This window comes from Cheilinus undulatus, linkage group 22 (assembly GCF_018320785.1).
Source record: "Cheilinus undulatus linkage group 22, ASM1832078v1, whole genome shotgun sequence".
NCBI classification, from domain to species: Eukaryota; Metazoa; Chordata; class Actinopteri; order Labriformes; family Labridae; genus Cheilinus; species Cheilinus undulatus.
Window position 1 is genome coordinate 36,106,520 of NC_054886.1, and position 15,567 is coordinate 36,122,086.

At 43.8% G+C, this 15,567-nt stretch overlaps 2 protein-coding genes across 2 annotated transcripts in view; both read left to right on the plus strand.

Annotated features, from left to right (window-relative positions):
- The window catches only part of LOC121504498 (cofilin-2-like), a 17,315-nt gene extending 14,537 nt beyond the window's left edge, over positions 1-2,778 (plus strand). Inside the window, exons 5-6 of the mRNA XM_041779306.1 lie at positions 1,015-1,091; positions 1,844-2,778. Of these exons, the coding sequence (XP_041635240.1) occupies positions 1,015-1,091; positions 1,844-1,953 (187 nt within the window). The 3' untranslated portion in view covers positions 1,954-2,778. The remainder of the gene's footprint in view (positions 1-1,014; positions 1,092-1,843) is intronic.
- A 3,333-nt stretch (positions 2,779-6,111) lies between these two features.
- LOC121504491 (zinc finger protein 271-like) lies at positions 6,112-14,830 on the plus strand. The gene is made up of 2 exons (XM_041779297.1): positions 6,112-6,384; positions 13,076-14,830. Exons 1-2 carry the CDS (start codon positions 6,166-6,168, stop codon positions 14,684-14,686), a joined length of 1,830 nt encoding a protein of 609 aa, XP_041635231.1. The 5' UTR covers positions 6,112-6,165; the 3' UTR covers positions 14,687-14,830.
- The last annotated feature ends 737 nt before the right edge of the window (positions 14,831-15,567 follow it).

The following is a 15,567-nucleotide window of genomic DNA, read 5'->3' on the forward strand; positions in this document are numbered from 1 at the left end:
TGGTCTGTGATCAGTAATTGATCTGTGATCAGTTATTGATCTGTGATCAGTTATTGGTCTGTGATCAGTCATTGATCTGTGATCAGTTATTGGTCTGTGATCAGTCATTGATCTGTGATCAGTTATTGGTCTGTGATCAGTTATTGATCTGTGATCAGTTATTGATCTTTGATCAGTCATTGATCTGTGATCAGTCATTGATCTGTGATCAGTTATTGGTCTGTGATCAGTCATTGATCTGTGATCAGTTATTGGTCTGTGATCAGTTATTGATCTGTGATCAGTTATTGGTCTGTGATCAGTCATTGATCTGTGATCAGTCATTGGTCTGTGATCAGTTATTGGTCTGTGATCAGTTATTGATCTGTGATCAGTTATTGGTCTGTGATCAGTCATTGATCTGTGATCAGTCATTGGTCTGTGATCAGTTATTGATCTGTGATCAGTTATTGATCTTTGATCAGTCATTGATCTGTGATCAGTCATTGGTCTGTGATCAGTCATTGGTCTGTGATCAGTTATTGATCTGTGATCAGTCATTGATCTGTGATCAGTCATTGGTCTGTGATCAGTTATTGACCTGTGATCAGTCATTGGTCTGTGATCAGTTATTGGTCTGTGATCAGTCATTGATCTGTGATCAGTCATTGGTCTGTGATCAGTTATTGATCTGTGATCAGTCATTGGTCTGTGATCAGTTATTGATCTATGATCAGTTATTGGTCTGTGATCAGTTATTGGTCTGTGATCAGTTATTGATCTGTGATCAGTTATTGGTCTGTGATCAGTTATTGGTCTGTGATCAGTCATTGGTCTGTGATCAGTTATTGATCTGTGATCAGTTATTGGTCTGTGATCAGTTATTGGTCTGTGATCAGTTATTGATCTGTGATCAGTCATTGGTCTGTGATCAGTTATTGATCTGTGATCAGTTATTGATCTGTGATCAGTCATTGGTCTGTGATCAGTTATTGGTCTGTGATCAGTCATTGATCTGTGACTGTCTGTTTTCAGGGCTCCAGATGGGGCTTCATGTAAGAATAAGATGATCTACGCCAGCTCTAAAGATGCCCTCAAAAAGAAGTGTACAGGTGAGTCTATCTGTTGGATCATTCCTGTGGTTCTGGTTAATCTGAACCTGTTGTTCCTCCTCCTGGTCCTAGACAGTCTAGTCTGGTTCTGGTGTGTCCCCCCTGTCCAGAGTTTGGAGAGGATCCCGAATGATGACCCTCACTGTCTAAAGGGTGGAGCTAGACTTACTGAAGTCCACTGATTGGTTCAAACCATCATAACCCTCCAACAACACAAAACCTGGACAACCACAGAGTCCTGAACAGCAGTTCTGCTCCTCAGGTCACAGACCTGATTCTAGAGCTCTGGTCTGAACAGTCGCTGTTTGAAACCATCGATTAAACATTTAGACAGGATTTCTCTGTTGATAGATTTTAGTTTAGCACATTTTTAACACTTTAAACCAATAAAACTCTCAGATCTAAGGGACCAGTCTGGTCATGAAGGCTGCTGTTACTGAAACATTCAGATAGAATAGCCAGGAAGCAGTGGAGTCACCCAGTTATACCTGTACCATTACCACAGCCGTGTGGCATTCTGTGTGTGTGTGTGTGTGTGTGTGGGTGTGTGTGTAGCGTTCTCCCTGTGTTTGTGTAACGTTCTGTGTGTGTGTGGCGTTCTCCCTGTGGTTGTGTGGCGTTCTGTGTGTGTGTGTGTGTGTGGCGTTCTGTGTGTGTGTTTGTGTGGCGTTCTCCTTGTCCCTCCGTGGCATTCTGTCATCAACCTTTATCATATCTGACCCCTCCGTGACCTCTCCTCCCTCCCTCTCCAGGTATCAAACATCATTGGCAGGTGACCGACATGGCAGAACTCCAGGACCGCAGCGAGCTGGCGGATAAGCTGGGCGGGAATGTGGTGTCTCTGGAGGGCAAGCGGCTGTGATGTCCCCTCATTCCTGTCGGACTCACCTCATTCTATCTGTTTGGTCGTCGCCTTACTTTCGCACACACCTTCAACACCACCTAGAATGCACTTTTATAGGATGGTGCAGGAATGAGTCCTAAACGGGGACGTGAGTCAGCATTTTAACTTTTCCAGTTCCCTCATCTGAAAGTCTCTGGGAGATTTGAACGTGTTTTCGGTGAAATGCCTAAAATAAGGTCTGTGGTGAACACAAGTTCAAGAGAGTTTAACGTTTTATCCTGTGACATAAATACATCTGAAATGTGCCCCACCTTTGAATCTTGTACCTTTTCACATCTTAATAAAGACGGTTGCTTAAAGAGCGCGGAAGCGCGTCAACTGAGCCGTCCACTTGTATCCGCGGGTGAGGACGTAAATTCTATCGACCGCGTTGTAGTTCAATATGACATGACGTTAGCTTTTTACTTTCGACGGTTTGATTAACGAACCAGATATGATTCTCATACTATCAGTTTATGAAGATTATCTTTATGAACAAAACATGTGAGTTTCACAAACTTTTATCGGACACAGATCTTATTTTCAGCAATAGTCCAAAAACCCGTTGAAAAATCCCATAAACTCGGCGCCGAGGGAGCCCATGTAACGCTAACTTCCGGGTTTGCCTACAAAATTACGTCACGACTGCACCACTCTATTTTGTAAAGAAACACAACAGGAAGCAGATTAGCCCCGCCCTCTCAGTGAGAGACGGCCCCCCCACCAACAAGAACAAGAACAGACGACATCTGGAGCCTTAAAGTGGAACGTTGTTTCTGAGATCATTTTGCAATAAAAGCTTGTGGCAGATCTGACGCCTCCCGTCTCTCCCTTCAACCCACCAATCACAGCGCACCACACTCACACACACATCAGCAGGGCCCCAGGACCGGTTTCCTCCAGGCAGGCCGGCTCACTTTGGTTCAGTTCAGTACGCAGATCAGAGTTAGGGTCTCTAACCTGGCAGGTCTGCACTGCCCCCCCTCTGTTAGGGTACCAAGGCCGACCATGAAAGGGGGTAACGGCGCTCTCTGGGGCTCGCCGAGGTCAGCAGAACCATGGTCCAGTTAAAGTTCAACTGTGATGAACATCTTTGATTTTGACCTGATAATAACCGCTCTGGTCAGAGAAACAACAATAAAATATTTATTTATGCTGCATGGACGGGTTTGAAACGGCAACAACAGGTAAAAGTTACAAAAAAAGAATCAAAATTTGACAGAAAAACTTCAAATTTGGGAAAAAAGGGAAAATATGCAGCAAAAATGAGGTTTTAGTGTCAGGCATAGGCGTTTCTAGCCCATGTTAGGGGTGCTGAAGCACCCCTAAAATCTGAGAGATTTTTTTTTTTTTTTACTATATGTTCTTTTTTTAACAAGCTTGAAAAGTTAAAACAAACAAAAAAAAACCATACAGTACTTGGTTGAAACGTAATATTTTAATAACAAAAATACAGCACCCCTGCCTTCCTCAAATGGTTTGATCCATCATACAGTGTATGATTGTCAGTCCACGAGGAAGAGATGAAAAAGGGGAAGGAGAGGAGAGAGTGCACGATCAGGAAGAACCAGGTAAGATAACTAACAGAGAATAGCGGCACGCAAAACAGCAACTTTTAAACTGACAAAGAAAAACATTCCATTCACAATATAAATGTACGTATACGTCATGGAGGTTATGTGTTGTCCCCACATTAAATGCTTTCCAGAATTACACGGACACTTAAATCAGTGGACTTCATTCTGGACGTCTTCATTATATTTTCCTAATTAACCATAAGCTTTACTATTTGCTTAATTTCACTATACAAAGATGACAAAAACAGGGAGAAACTCTGGGAGATGAGAGAGAGCAGACCAGGGGAAGAGTAGGCTAAGGTCCATTTCTGGTATTTTTGGTACTCTCTATAATGGGCTGCTTTACTCCAGACACTGTTCATGTGTATGTTGAGGAGCTGCTGTATCAAAATGAGTTTTCTTCCCCCAGAAATCAGGGTTACAATATGTTTATTTTATGATTCCAATCCATTCCTCTTTTGCTGTGGCTCAACATTTAAATCAGAGGTTCTCAAATGGTGCAGCAGGGCACACTAGTGTGCCTTGAGGCAAGTCTGGGTGTGCCTTGGGGATCTGATGGGGGCCCTGAAAAAGCCCCAGAGAATGGGCCCTCCACAGTTATGATTTATTGATGATGAGTGTGTGTGTGTGTGTGTGTGTGTGTGTGGGATCAGTAGCATTGGTACCACTTGTAGCCTATTTTGCCACCTTCTTGCCAATTTTCGCTCACTTGGCCTTTGTTTGGCCATTTTTGCCCAAATTACCCCATTTTTAAATCATCTTTAAACCGTTTTTACCTTTTTTTTTTTTTTTACAACATTTAACCCTTTTTGGCCACTTTTAACCCATTTTCGGTCCCTTATGCCAATTATACCTATTTTTTACTTTGTCTTGCCATTTTTGCCCACATTTGCCACCCCCAGTTGGCTGGCTCCAGAAACCTCTCCCCTTTATCTGACTGTTTCATTAGTCTATTTTGTACTGACTTAAATATGGTGTGCCTTGACATTTTGGCTTAACCTTAGGTGTGCCTTGGGTGGAAAAAGTTTGAAAACCACAAATTTAAATAACCTTTATCAGATTTGATGGTTTAGTCACAGACTTTCCCAAAAAGTGTTATGCTTTTCTTTCACAAATGAGGGAATAAAATTACATTAAAATGTAGAAAACAGTGAAATTGATTTTGTCCAGCTGGGCAGCTCAGCACCCCTAAACCTCTGATCCTAGAATCACTGGTGTCAGGAAAGGTTTCTAACGTGGTAGAGCTGCCAAAAATCAACAGAGTTACAGGAGGCTATCCTCTAGTCAGGACCTGCTGTGACTTGTGACTGACACGTGTTGTGACCTGTATCTAGTGAGGACTTGGCTTTTATCCCCATTTCTTTGGATTCATGTCTAGTCCTGACTAGCTGTCTCTGGTTGTGATTTATCTCTAGTCAGGAGGTGTCTCTAGTCACGACTTGTAACTTTCTGACTGCTGTGTCTTGTGTTATTCCTAATCATGACTAGTTGTATCCAGTCCTGACTTGTTGAATCTGGTCCTGACTTGTTGAATTTAGTTGTTACAGTAGTCTTTAATCTTGTGGTTTCTGTAGTGATGACTAGTTGTCTCTAGTCTAGACTTGTTAAATCTAGTCGTGACAGTAGTCATTAATCTTGTGGTTTCTGTAGTGATGACTAGTTGTCTCTAGTCTAGACTTGTTGAATCTAGTCATGACAATAGTCTTTGATCTTGTGGTTTCAGAAGTGATAACTACTTCTCTCTAGTTGTGACTTGTTAAATCTAGTCGTGACAGTAGTCATTAATCTTGTGGTTTCTGTAGTGATGACTAGTTGTCTCTAGTCGTGACTTGTTAAATCTAGTCGTGACAGTAGTCATTAATCTTGTGGTTTCTGAAGTGATGACTAGTTGTCTCTAGTCGTGACTTGTTGAATCTGGTGGTAACAGAAGTCATTAACCTTGTGGTTTCTGTAGTGATGACTAGTTCTCTGTAGTCGTGACTTGTCTTGACTCTCTGCCTGTTTTCTCTTGTAATGACCTGTCCCTAGTCATGACTTGTCGTCTCTAGTTGTGACTTGGTGTTTGTGTGTCCTCCCAGTCAGATGAATGGAGTCGTAGATTCCTTAAATGCTGCTCTGATTCAGACCTTAAACCAGGTCCAGCAAAGACCTGGACTCATGATGCTGTGACTCGTGTGTGACGTGTCTTTGACGAGTTGTTCTAAAATTTGCAAAAAATTGGTCAGAATGGGCAAAGTTGTTAGAATTAGTTTAGAAGTGACAGAAAGAGGCAACAAGTAGCTGAAAGATTAATCAAAATGGTGAATAAGGAGAAAGACGTTGGTTAATATTTGCAGAAAGAAGTAGAAAAATGGGCGAAAGTGTTGAAATGGGTTAACAGTGGCAGAAAGAACGTGTAAACGTAGATGACAAGTGACTAAAAAATGGCAAAAATTGATTAAAAAGGGCAAAAACGCGGTTTATCTGTGGGCAGGCCGGACACCCCTCACCAAAATGGCGCACACACAGACGTATAACTTGTCAAAGATGGATGCGGTGTAAAATATCGCGAGAAGACAAAGTGTGGACGAGGTCCAGCAGTGTAGTAGTTTGCAGTGCTGGTCCAGAACCCAGGATGGAAACGCAGCAGGTCGTCGTCGTTTCCGTCAAAGAAGAAGATGAAGAATCCAAAGTGAGCCCGGTGAAGGAGGAGGAAGAGGAACCCGGGGTTGGTCCGGTCAAGGAGGAGGAGGCGGAGAGCCCCCCAGACCGAGCGATGGAGGAGCAGCAGCCGGAGCCCGGAGCACCGACGGCTAGCTCCAGCCCCGACAGCTCCGATAACCCGGATGTTCAGGTCAGTGTTCATGGCTGTGGTTCCTTCTCTTAGACCCCCTGTCAGCTCCGCGTGGAGGAAACACAGACACACACTCAGTGTTTTCTATGATAAACCTCCATCCGGGGATCAGGCCGCGGCAGCCCGGGAGTTTCTTGACGCTTCAGACCGACTAGGGGGCGTGGCAGGCGGGGACGCACCGAGCGGAGAGTCCGCGGTTTTACAGAGTTATTCTGCTGTGTGGGGAGAGGTTTCCTTAGAAATGTTTATTTTAGGTTACTAAGACAGGCCTCTCAGCATTATTAAACATTAATTATTGTGTTTTTATCAGTTAAAATCATCATTATAGAGGCCGTCTGCAGATTTACATCAACCTTTAACTTCTACAGAAATCCTGAACTCCATGAGAAGAAACCTCCTCTTTAAAACCCAAACCCCCCCAGCAGCCCCTCTGGTACTTTACTGAGGATTACACTAGTCCAGCTTTAGGACCGAAGAGACCCAGAAGGTTTAGTTTGGGTCTCATCCTCTCAGAGATCCGTGAATGAAGGGTATGAGCAAAACCAGAATTTAGAGTAGTTTAGATCAGGGGTTCTGATCCTCTTCAGCCCGCAACCCCCCAAATAAAGGTCCCAGAGACCGAGACCCCCGAAATATAGGTCCCAGAGACCGGGGACCCCCAAAATAAAGGTCCCAGAGACCGGGGACCCCCAAAATAAAGGTCCCAGAGACCGGGGACCCCCAAAATAAAGGTCCCAGAGACTGGGGACCCTCAAAATAAAGGTCCCAAAGACCGGAGACCCCCAAAATAAAGGTCCCAGAGACCGGGGACCCCCAAAATAAAGGTCCCAGAGACCGAGACCCCCAAAATATAGGTCCCAGAGACCGGGGACCCCCAAAATAAAGGTCCCAGAGACCGGGGACCCCCAAAATAAAGGTCCCAGAGACCGGGGACCCCCAAAATAAAGGTCCCAGAGACTGGGGACCCCCAAAATAAAGGTCCAAAAGACCGGAGACCCCCAAAATAAAGGTACCAGAGACCGGGGACCCCCAAAATAAAGGTACCAGAGACCGGGGACCCCCAAAATAAAGGTACCAGAGACCGGGGACCCCCAAAATATAGGTCCCAGAGACCGGGGACCCCCAAAATAAAGGTCCCAGAGACCGGGGACCCCCAAAATAAAGGTCCCAGAGACTGGGGACCCCCAAAATAAAGGTCCAAAAGACCGGAGACCCCCAAAATAAAGGTCCCAGAGACCGGAGACCCCCAAAATATAGGTCCCAGAGACCGGGGACCCCCAAAATAAAGGTACCAGAGACAGAGGACCCCCAAATAAAGGTACCAGAGACAGAGGACCCCCAATATAAAGGTCCCAGAGACTGGGGACCCCCAAAATAAAGGTCCCAAAGACCGGAGACCCCCAAAATAAAGGTACCAGAGACCGGGGACCCCCAAAATAAAGGTACCAGAGACCAGGCACCCCTAAAGTAAAGGTACCAGAGACAGAGGACCCCCAAAATAAAGGTACCAGAGACCAGGTACCCCTAAAGTAAAGGTACCAGAGACAGAGGACCCCCAAATAAAGGTGCCAGAGACCAGGCACCCCTAAAGTAAAGGTACCAGAGACAGAGGACCCCCAAATAAAGGTCCTAGAGACCAGGCACCCCTAAAGTAAAGGTACCAGAGACAGAGGACCCCCAAAATAAAGGTCCTAGAGACCAGGTACCCCTAAAGTAAAGGTACCAGAGACAGAGGACCCCCAAATAAAGGTGCCAGAGACCAGGCACCCCTAAAGTAAAGGTACCAGAGACAGAGGACCCCCAAATATAGGTCCCAGAGACCGGGGACCCCCAAAATAAAGGTCCAAAAGACCGGAGACCCCCAAAATAAAGGTCCCAGAGACCGGAGACCCCCAAAATATAGGTCCCAGAGACCGGGGACCCCCAAAATAAAGGTACCAGAGACAGAGGACCCCCAAATAAAGGTACCAGAGACAGAGGACCCCCAAAATAAAGGTCCCAGAGACTGGGGACCCCCAAAATAAAGGTCCCAAAGACCGGAGACCCCCAAAATAAAGGTACCAGAGACCGGGGACCCCCAAAATAAAGGTACCAGAGACCAGGCACCCCTAAAGTAAAGATACCAGAGACAGAGGACCCCAAAATAAAGGTACCAGAGACCAGGTACCCCTAAAGTAAAGGTACCAGAGACAGAGGACCCCCAAATAAAGGTGCCAGAGACCAGGCACCCCTAAAGTAAAGGTACCAGAGACAGAGGACCCCCAAATAAAGGTCCTAGAGACCAGGCACCCCTAAAGTAAAGGTACCAGAGACAGAGGACCCCCAAAATAAAGGTCCTAGAGACCAGGTACCCCTAAAGTAAAGGTACCAGAGACAGAGGACCCCCAAATAAAGGTGCCAGAGACCAGGCACCCCTAAAGTAAAGGTACCAGAGACAGAGGACCCCCAAATAAAGGTCCTAGAGACCAGGGACCCCCGCTGTACCTGAAGGTGGTTGAACAGCCATGAACTTTCTAGGACAGTCATGTGGAGACAAGGCTGTCCATGAGGGGGGAGCTTTCTGGGCCCAGCCAAACTGGGGGCCAGCAAAATCCTGGTCCATTGTAAAGTCAGGCTGTGGTATTTTATATTTAATCTGAATAATAACCACTCTGATTAAAGAAACACACTCTAATTCATTTGTGTAGTAAGTGGCCATGTTAAAATGTAAATCCTTTTGTTAAAAACAGAATTAAAATACGTTAAAACAGCTTAAATGAGTTAATAATGGCAAAAATGGTGGGAAAGGTGGTGAAATTGGAGTTTAAAGTAGCAGAAATGGGTTATAAGTGCCAAAAATTACAAGGGGCAAAAAAAAAAAAAAAAAAAAAAATTGGGGACAGTGGCTAAAACTGGCATATCAAGCGGTAAAAGGAGGTCAAAAAAGTGGCTGACATGGCGGTAAAGTAGCAAAAATAGGTGGAAATTCAGTGAAATGGGATGAAAATTGATATAAACTGCCACAAAGGGTTAGCTTAGGCAGAAATAGGCAAAATGGGCTTTTCAAATCATGAAATAAGACTTAAAAAGGGGTTAATAGTGGTAATAATGTGTTAACAGAGCCAACAATAGACAGAGAGTGGCAAGACTTGGTTTAGAAATGGCAAAAACAGGCAGATATAAAGTGATGGAAAGAGTTTAAAACTGACAAAATGTGGTTTTTAAGTGGAAAAAATGTGTTGAAGTTGGCAAGATTGGTGTAAAGCGGTAACAGTGTAAATTTAAAAATATTCCCAGTAGGGATGCTCGATATCATCGGTCTGGTATCGGCAGATATCAACATTTCGACCGATGTTTCCATCTGATGTTTTGCCCGTGTATTTCTGCATAGATCCACGGTAAATTTGGTCCATATCCTAGTAATTTAGTGCAGTTTTAGTCTGAACCAACAGATCTATGTCAGGATAGGTCTTTTTCTTTATTTATCCTCATTCTTCAAACTTTAAAGGTATTTTTAAGGACTAAATTTTGTTTCCTTGGTCATCCTTAAACCTTAAAGTGTCCCCAACGGCTGAAATTATTTGTCTGAAAATCATATTTAAATATCTGTATCGACTAAAATGAATCTGTAAATATCGGATATCGGCAAAAATCCAGTATGGTGCATCCCTAATTCCTAGTTTTTTTGAAGGCATCTGGAGACCCCCTCTCAGTGTCTCGCGACCCCCTATGGGGTCCCGACCCCAGCGTTGAGAACCTCTGGTCTAGATGAACGTTAGTGTTCAAAGGTGATTGGCTGATTGATTGTTTGGTACTTTATTGATTTGTGGTCCACTCAGAGAGCCCAGACCTCCTGTTTATAGTAGATTAGATTTTCTACCCACGCCGGCTGCGGCCTTTGGCCCAGAACCATGGGGGTGCAGGATCCCCGCCGATCCTCGTTCTCTTTGATGTGCACATTTAGTTTTATTTTGGCGAGCTCAGCAGGAACTCTGACTGTGAGAATATGTGATGTTTTTAGAGCTGCCCAGGCTCCATTCACTCCCTTTGTTCGGTCGTTTAATGATACCTGCAGGTGATAAAGATCCCGGCGGTGAGAGGATGACTTACTCAGTGTTTCTTGCAGCGCAGTAAAATTTTAATTCACCTTCAAATCTCTCTGACAACACCGAGCATATCTGAAATCATTCCTGCTGCTATAGGCTTCAGTTTTTCTTGGTTGGGTTTCTCCATCAACAGTTAAGTCCAGGTTTGTCCTCCTGTACTCAGAGCAAAGCTCAGGCTTTGATAACGCTGAAAAGTTTCCCAAAAGATGTTCATTCATTAACTGAAATACTGTTTATGAAAGGCTGTTAAAATGCCCACACATGTGGACGAGGCCGTATTCAACAGCACTAAAATCTGTGTAGTTATCCAGCCCTGTGGCGGTCAGACCCCATCCCTAGCTGCTCACGCTCTCCTGCAGCCTCTTCTTACATTTATTCATGGCTTAAAATGCAGGAAGTTCTCCCTGAGTCCTGGCAGACAGCTTAACTCGCGTGTCGTTGCAGCCGTGGAGTTTTTCTTTTAGTTAATTCTTTTAAACAACAGCAAAGAGCCAAGCAAACAACGCCATCCACTTTTAACCATGTAAAAAATGTATTTACCAACTCAAACACACTCTCTAGGTGTTAAAACTAGTGTGGAGGTCAAAGGTCTCTACAACTCCTCCTGTAGTTTTAAGCTCCATTTCTCTCCTGCTGAGGTTTGTCAAGCTGCTCCTGACAACACCACATTTCCTGATTTGGGCCTTCACAATAAAAGCACTGGAAGGAGATAACAACTACAGACTTTTATTGTGAAGAACTTGATGGAAACAGCGTGTTCACTATTATTTAACTGAGCTTCAGCAGAGGCACCAATGATTTTACGAAGCTCGATGTTTCCAGTGTTTTCTCTGACCTTCTCTAAGGCCACAGTCTGCTCCTTTGAATCATCATGGACTTAAAACAAGAAAGTGTTGACTTAAAACACTCCTTTAGCCAGGCAGGCTGACAGAAACGCTTTGCAAAGCGAGAACACTCGCTGCATGTTGCTGTTATTACAGAAATCTAACCTGGAGATGTTGTTGTGACTCAGTGTTACTCAACCAAAGAGCCAAATAGTTGAAAAATACCTTTCCTAGAGCCACAATCTAAGTGGTAAAAAGTGGCAAAAATGGTTTAAGTAGCATAAAAAGTAAATTAAAGGTGGTGAAAATGGTCAAAAAGCAGCAAAAATGTGTGAAAAGGGGAAAAATGGGGAAAAGTGGAAGAAGGGTCAGAAAGTAGCAAAAAAAGGGTGAGAAGTGACAAGAAAATGAGTTACAGGTGGCAAAAATGGTCCAGAAGTGGCAAAAAATGGGAGGAAATTGACTTAAATGGGCAAAAAGCAGTCAAGAGTGGCCAAAATGGCCAATAAATAGGCAACAAGTGGTATTTAATGGCAAAAGGTAGGTTAAATGGGCAAAAAGTGGTAAAAAAAAATTGGATAAAAGTGGCAAAAATTGGATGAAAGTTGCAAAAAGGAGTGGCAAAAATAGGAAACAAATGGTGTTTAATGGCAAAGGTAGCTTAAATGGGCGGAAAGTGGCAAAAAATAGAAAAAATAGGAAGAACTTGGATAAAAATGGCAAAAAGATGAGGCATAAATGGGCAAAAAATTGAAAACAAGTAATGTTTAATTGTAAAAATGGGGGGAAAAAATGGTGAAAAAGAGCAAAAATGGGGGAAAAAAAGTTGCAAAAAAATGTGGCAAAAAAGGGCAAAAATAGGAAACAAGTGGTGTTTGATGGCAAGAGGTAGCTTAAATAGGCGAAAAGTGGTTAAAAAAATTGGATAAAAGTGGCAAAATGAAGTGGCAAAAATGGGCAAAAATTGGAAACAAGTGGTATTTAATGGCAAGAGGTAGCATAAATGGGCAAAAAATGGAAGAAATTGGATCAAAGTGGCAAAAAGAGGTGGCAAAAAATTGGAAACAAGTGGTGTTTGATGGCAAGAGGTAGCTTAAATAGGCGAAAAGTGGTTAAAAAATGGGATAAAAGTGGCAAAATGAAGTGGCAAAAATGGGCAAAAATAGGAAACAAGTGGTGTTTAATGGCATAAGGTGGCTTAAATAGGCGAAAAGTGGCAAAAAATAGTAAAAATGGGAAGAAATTGGATGAAGGTGGCAAAAAGAAGTGGCAAAAATGGGCAAAAAATAGGAAGTAAGTGGTCTTTAATTGCAAAAAAATGAGCAAAAATGGGCAAAAAGTTGCAAACAGATGTGGCAAAAAGGGGCAAAAATTGGACATGGTATTTAATGGCAAGAGGTAGCTCTAATGGGTGAAAAATGGCAAAACATTGTGAAAAAGGGCAAAAAGTTTCCCTCTAAGGTTTTCTGGGGGAATAATATTTAGCATTAAGACATTCAAGAGCCACAGGTTGAGAATCACTGCTCTGTTTACTGTGCTGCACAGTAATTACAGTGACTGGTTGGTTCCCTGCTGCTCTGAATGCTGGAGTTAAACATGCTGATGACTGGACTCAGACTGAGCTGTTGTCTGTCACACATCATTCTGCTATGCTAACGGCAGCATCAGTAGCTAACAACAGATGCATTTAGGCCGTTGATGATGATGTTGCAGACTTCTACTGACATTAATGATAGAGGGACCAGGATGGAGCTAACTCTCTCTTCGTGTGTGTTTCTGCAGGACTGTAAAGACGAGCAGGAAGTGGACGATGATGACGATGATGAGAGCTGTGATGAATCCACCAGAGCCAAAGCTCTCTTAAAGGACCATCAGGCCTACACCAGACCGTACCGCTGTGATCAGTGTGAGAAAACATTTAAAAGACCCAGCGCCCTCAAAGTCCACCAGCGCATTCACACGGGAGAGAAACCGTACTGCTGTGATAAGTGTGACGCTAAATTCACCCAGCTGGCCAATCTAAAGGGCCACCAGCTGATCCACACTGGGGAGAGGCGCTTCTGCTGTGACACTTGTGGGAAAGCTTTCGACACGTCCAGTCACTTAAAAGTCCATCAGCGCATCCACACGGGAGAGAAACCGTACAGCTGCGACCAGTGCAGCGCCAAATTCACACAGCTGGGACACTTAAGGGGGCACCAGCGCATTCACACAGGAGAGAAACCATTCAGCTGTGACAAGTGCGAGAAAACTTTTCATACATCAAGCGCCCTTAAAGCCCATCATCGCACTCACACTGGAGAGAAACCGTGCAGCTGTGACAAATGTGGGAAGACTTTTTATACACCAAGTGCCCTGAAAGCTCATCAGCTGAGTCACACAGAAGAGAAACCATTTGGCTGTGACCAGTGTGGGAAAACCTTCAGTACAGCGAGGTGCCTGAGAGTCCATCAGCATGTTCATACAGGAGTGAAACCATACAGCTGTGACAAATGCAACGCTGGCTTCACCCGGATAACGAGCCTAAAGGCTCATCAGCGGGCGCACTCAGGAGAGAAACCCTTCAAGTGTGATGAGTGCGGGAAATCGTACGTCACGTCAGTGAACCTCAGAGTCCATCAGCGTATCCACACTGGGGTGAATCCCTTCAAGTGTGACGAATGTGGGGAATCCTACCCGACACTGGGGGACTTTAGAGTTCACAAGCGGAGCCACTTCGAACAGAAATCTTTAACTTGTGACGTCTGTGAGAAGACTTTTGAAAAAGCGAGTGATTTTAAAGTCCATCAGCGCATCCACACAGGAGAAAACCAGTTCATCTGTGACCAGTGTGGGAAAGGTTTCACTAAGTTAGGTCTGCTCAACGTCCATCAGCGAGTTCACACGGGAGAGAAACCGTACGGCTGTGACTTTTGTGGGAAAAAGTTTAGGACTTCATGTCGACGTAGGGATCACATGCACATTCACACAGGGGAGAGACCGTACAGCTGTGAGCAGTGTGGGAAAACCTTTGCAGGGCGAACAACCCTCCACAGACATCGACTCACTCACACCGGAGTGAAACCGTTCCGCTGTGTCCAGTGTAGGAAATCTTTTACCAAGAAATCGAGTTTAAAACTTCACAGACGCATTCACACCGGAGAGAAGCCGTTCAGCTGCGACTTCTGCGAGAAAGCCTTCAGAGCACGAGCCAATCTAGAGATTCACAGACGAGTCCACACCGGGGAGAAACCGTTCAGCTGTGACTTTTGTGAGAAAGCCTTCAGAGCTCGTCTGAATCTACAGATCCACAGACGGATTCACACCGGAGAGAAGCCTTACAGCTGTGACAAATGTGACGCAGCGTTTACGCAAGCAGGAAGTTTAAAGATACATCAACGCGTTCACTCCTGAGACATCAGACCGGTGTCCTCCCCATGCTCACACTCTTTTGTATATTTATCTAATGTAATCAGCTTTTAGGCCTTATTTATACGTCTGCATGGAAGGACTCTGCTTGTGCTGGCTCTGTGGAATAAAAGTCTAAAATGTCCTATATTCAACAGTTTTGCTTTTCTTTGACACTCAAGCTTGCAACGACAAAAACACGACAGAAGTTAGTGGGGATGCTGAGAAAGCGTCCACACTACTGATATCCACGTCGGCCATTTTCTTTATTATTACTATTCTTCGTCTGCTATCTCCTCCTTCATACTCTGGCGTATTGACACCATTTCAACTTTAAAAAATTCTGTTTCTTCATCATTGGACAGCTTTGACTTTTCTCATTTCTAACTTTTATAATTTTTCTCTTCAGCTTCCTGTGCTCTTTTCGTGTATTTTTAATACTTTTTAATACTATTTATACTTTTTTAACTATTTTATTTTTTCTAAAACTAAAATAAGATCTCATATAGGCTTTACACTCATTTTTTTGCCACATTTGGACCATTTTAAGTCACCTATAACTCATTTTTTGACACTTCTCACCCAGTTTTTGCTACTTTCTGACCCCTTCTCCAATTTTCCTCCCTATTTTCACCCATTTTTGTTGCTTTTTGATCATTTTTGACACCTTTAACTTACTGTTAATGTAGTTCAAGCTGTTTTTGCCATATTTTGCCCATTTAAGCTACCTTTTGCCATTAAATACCACATCTGTTTGCAACTTTTTTTCCCATTTCTGCCCTTTTTCACCAATTTTTCCCCACTTTTTGCAATTAAAAACCACTTGTTCCCCCCTTTTTTTTTTAGCCCATAGCCACTTTTGTCCAATTTCTTCCCATTTTTACACT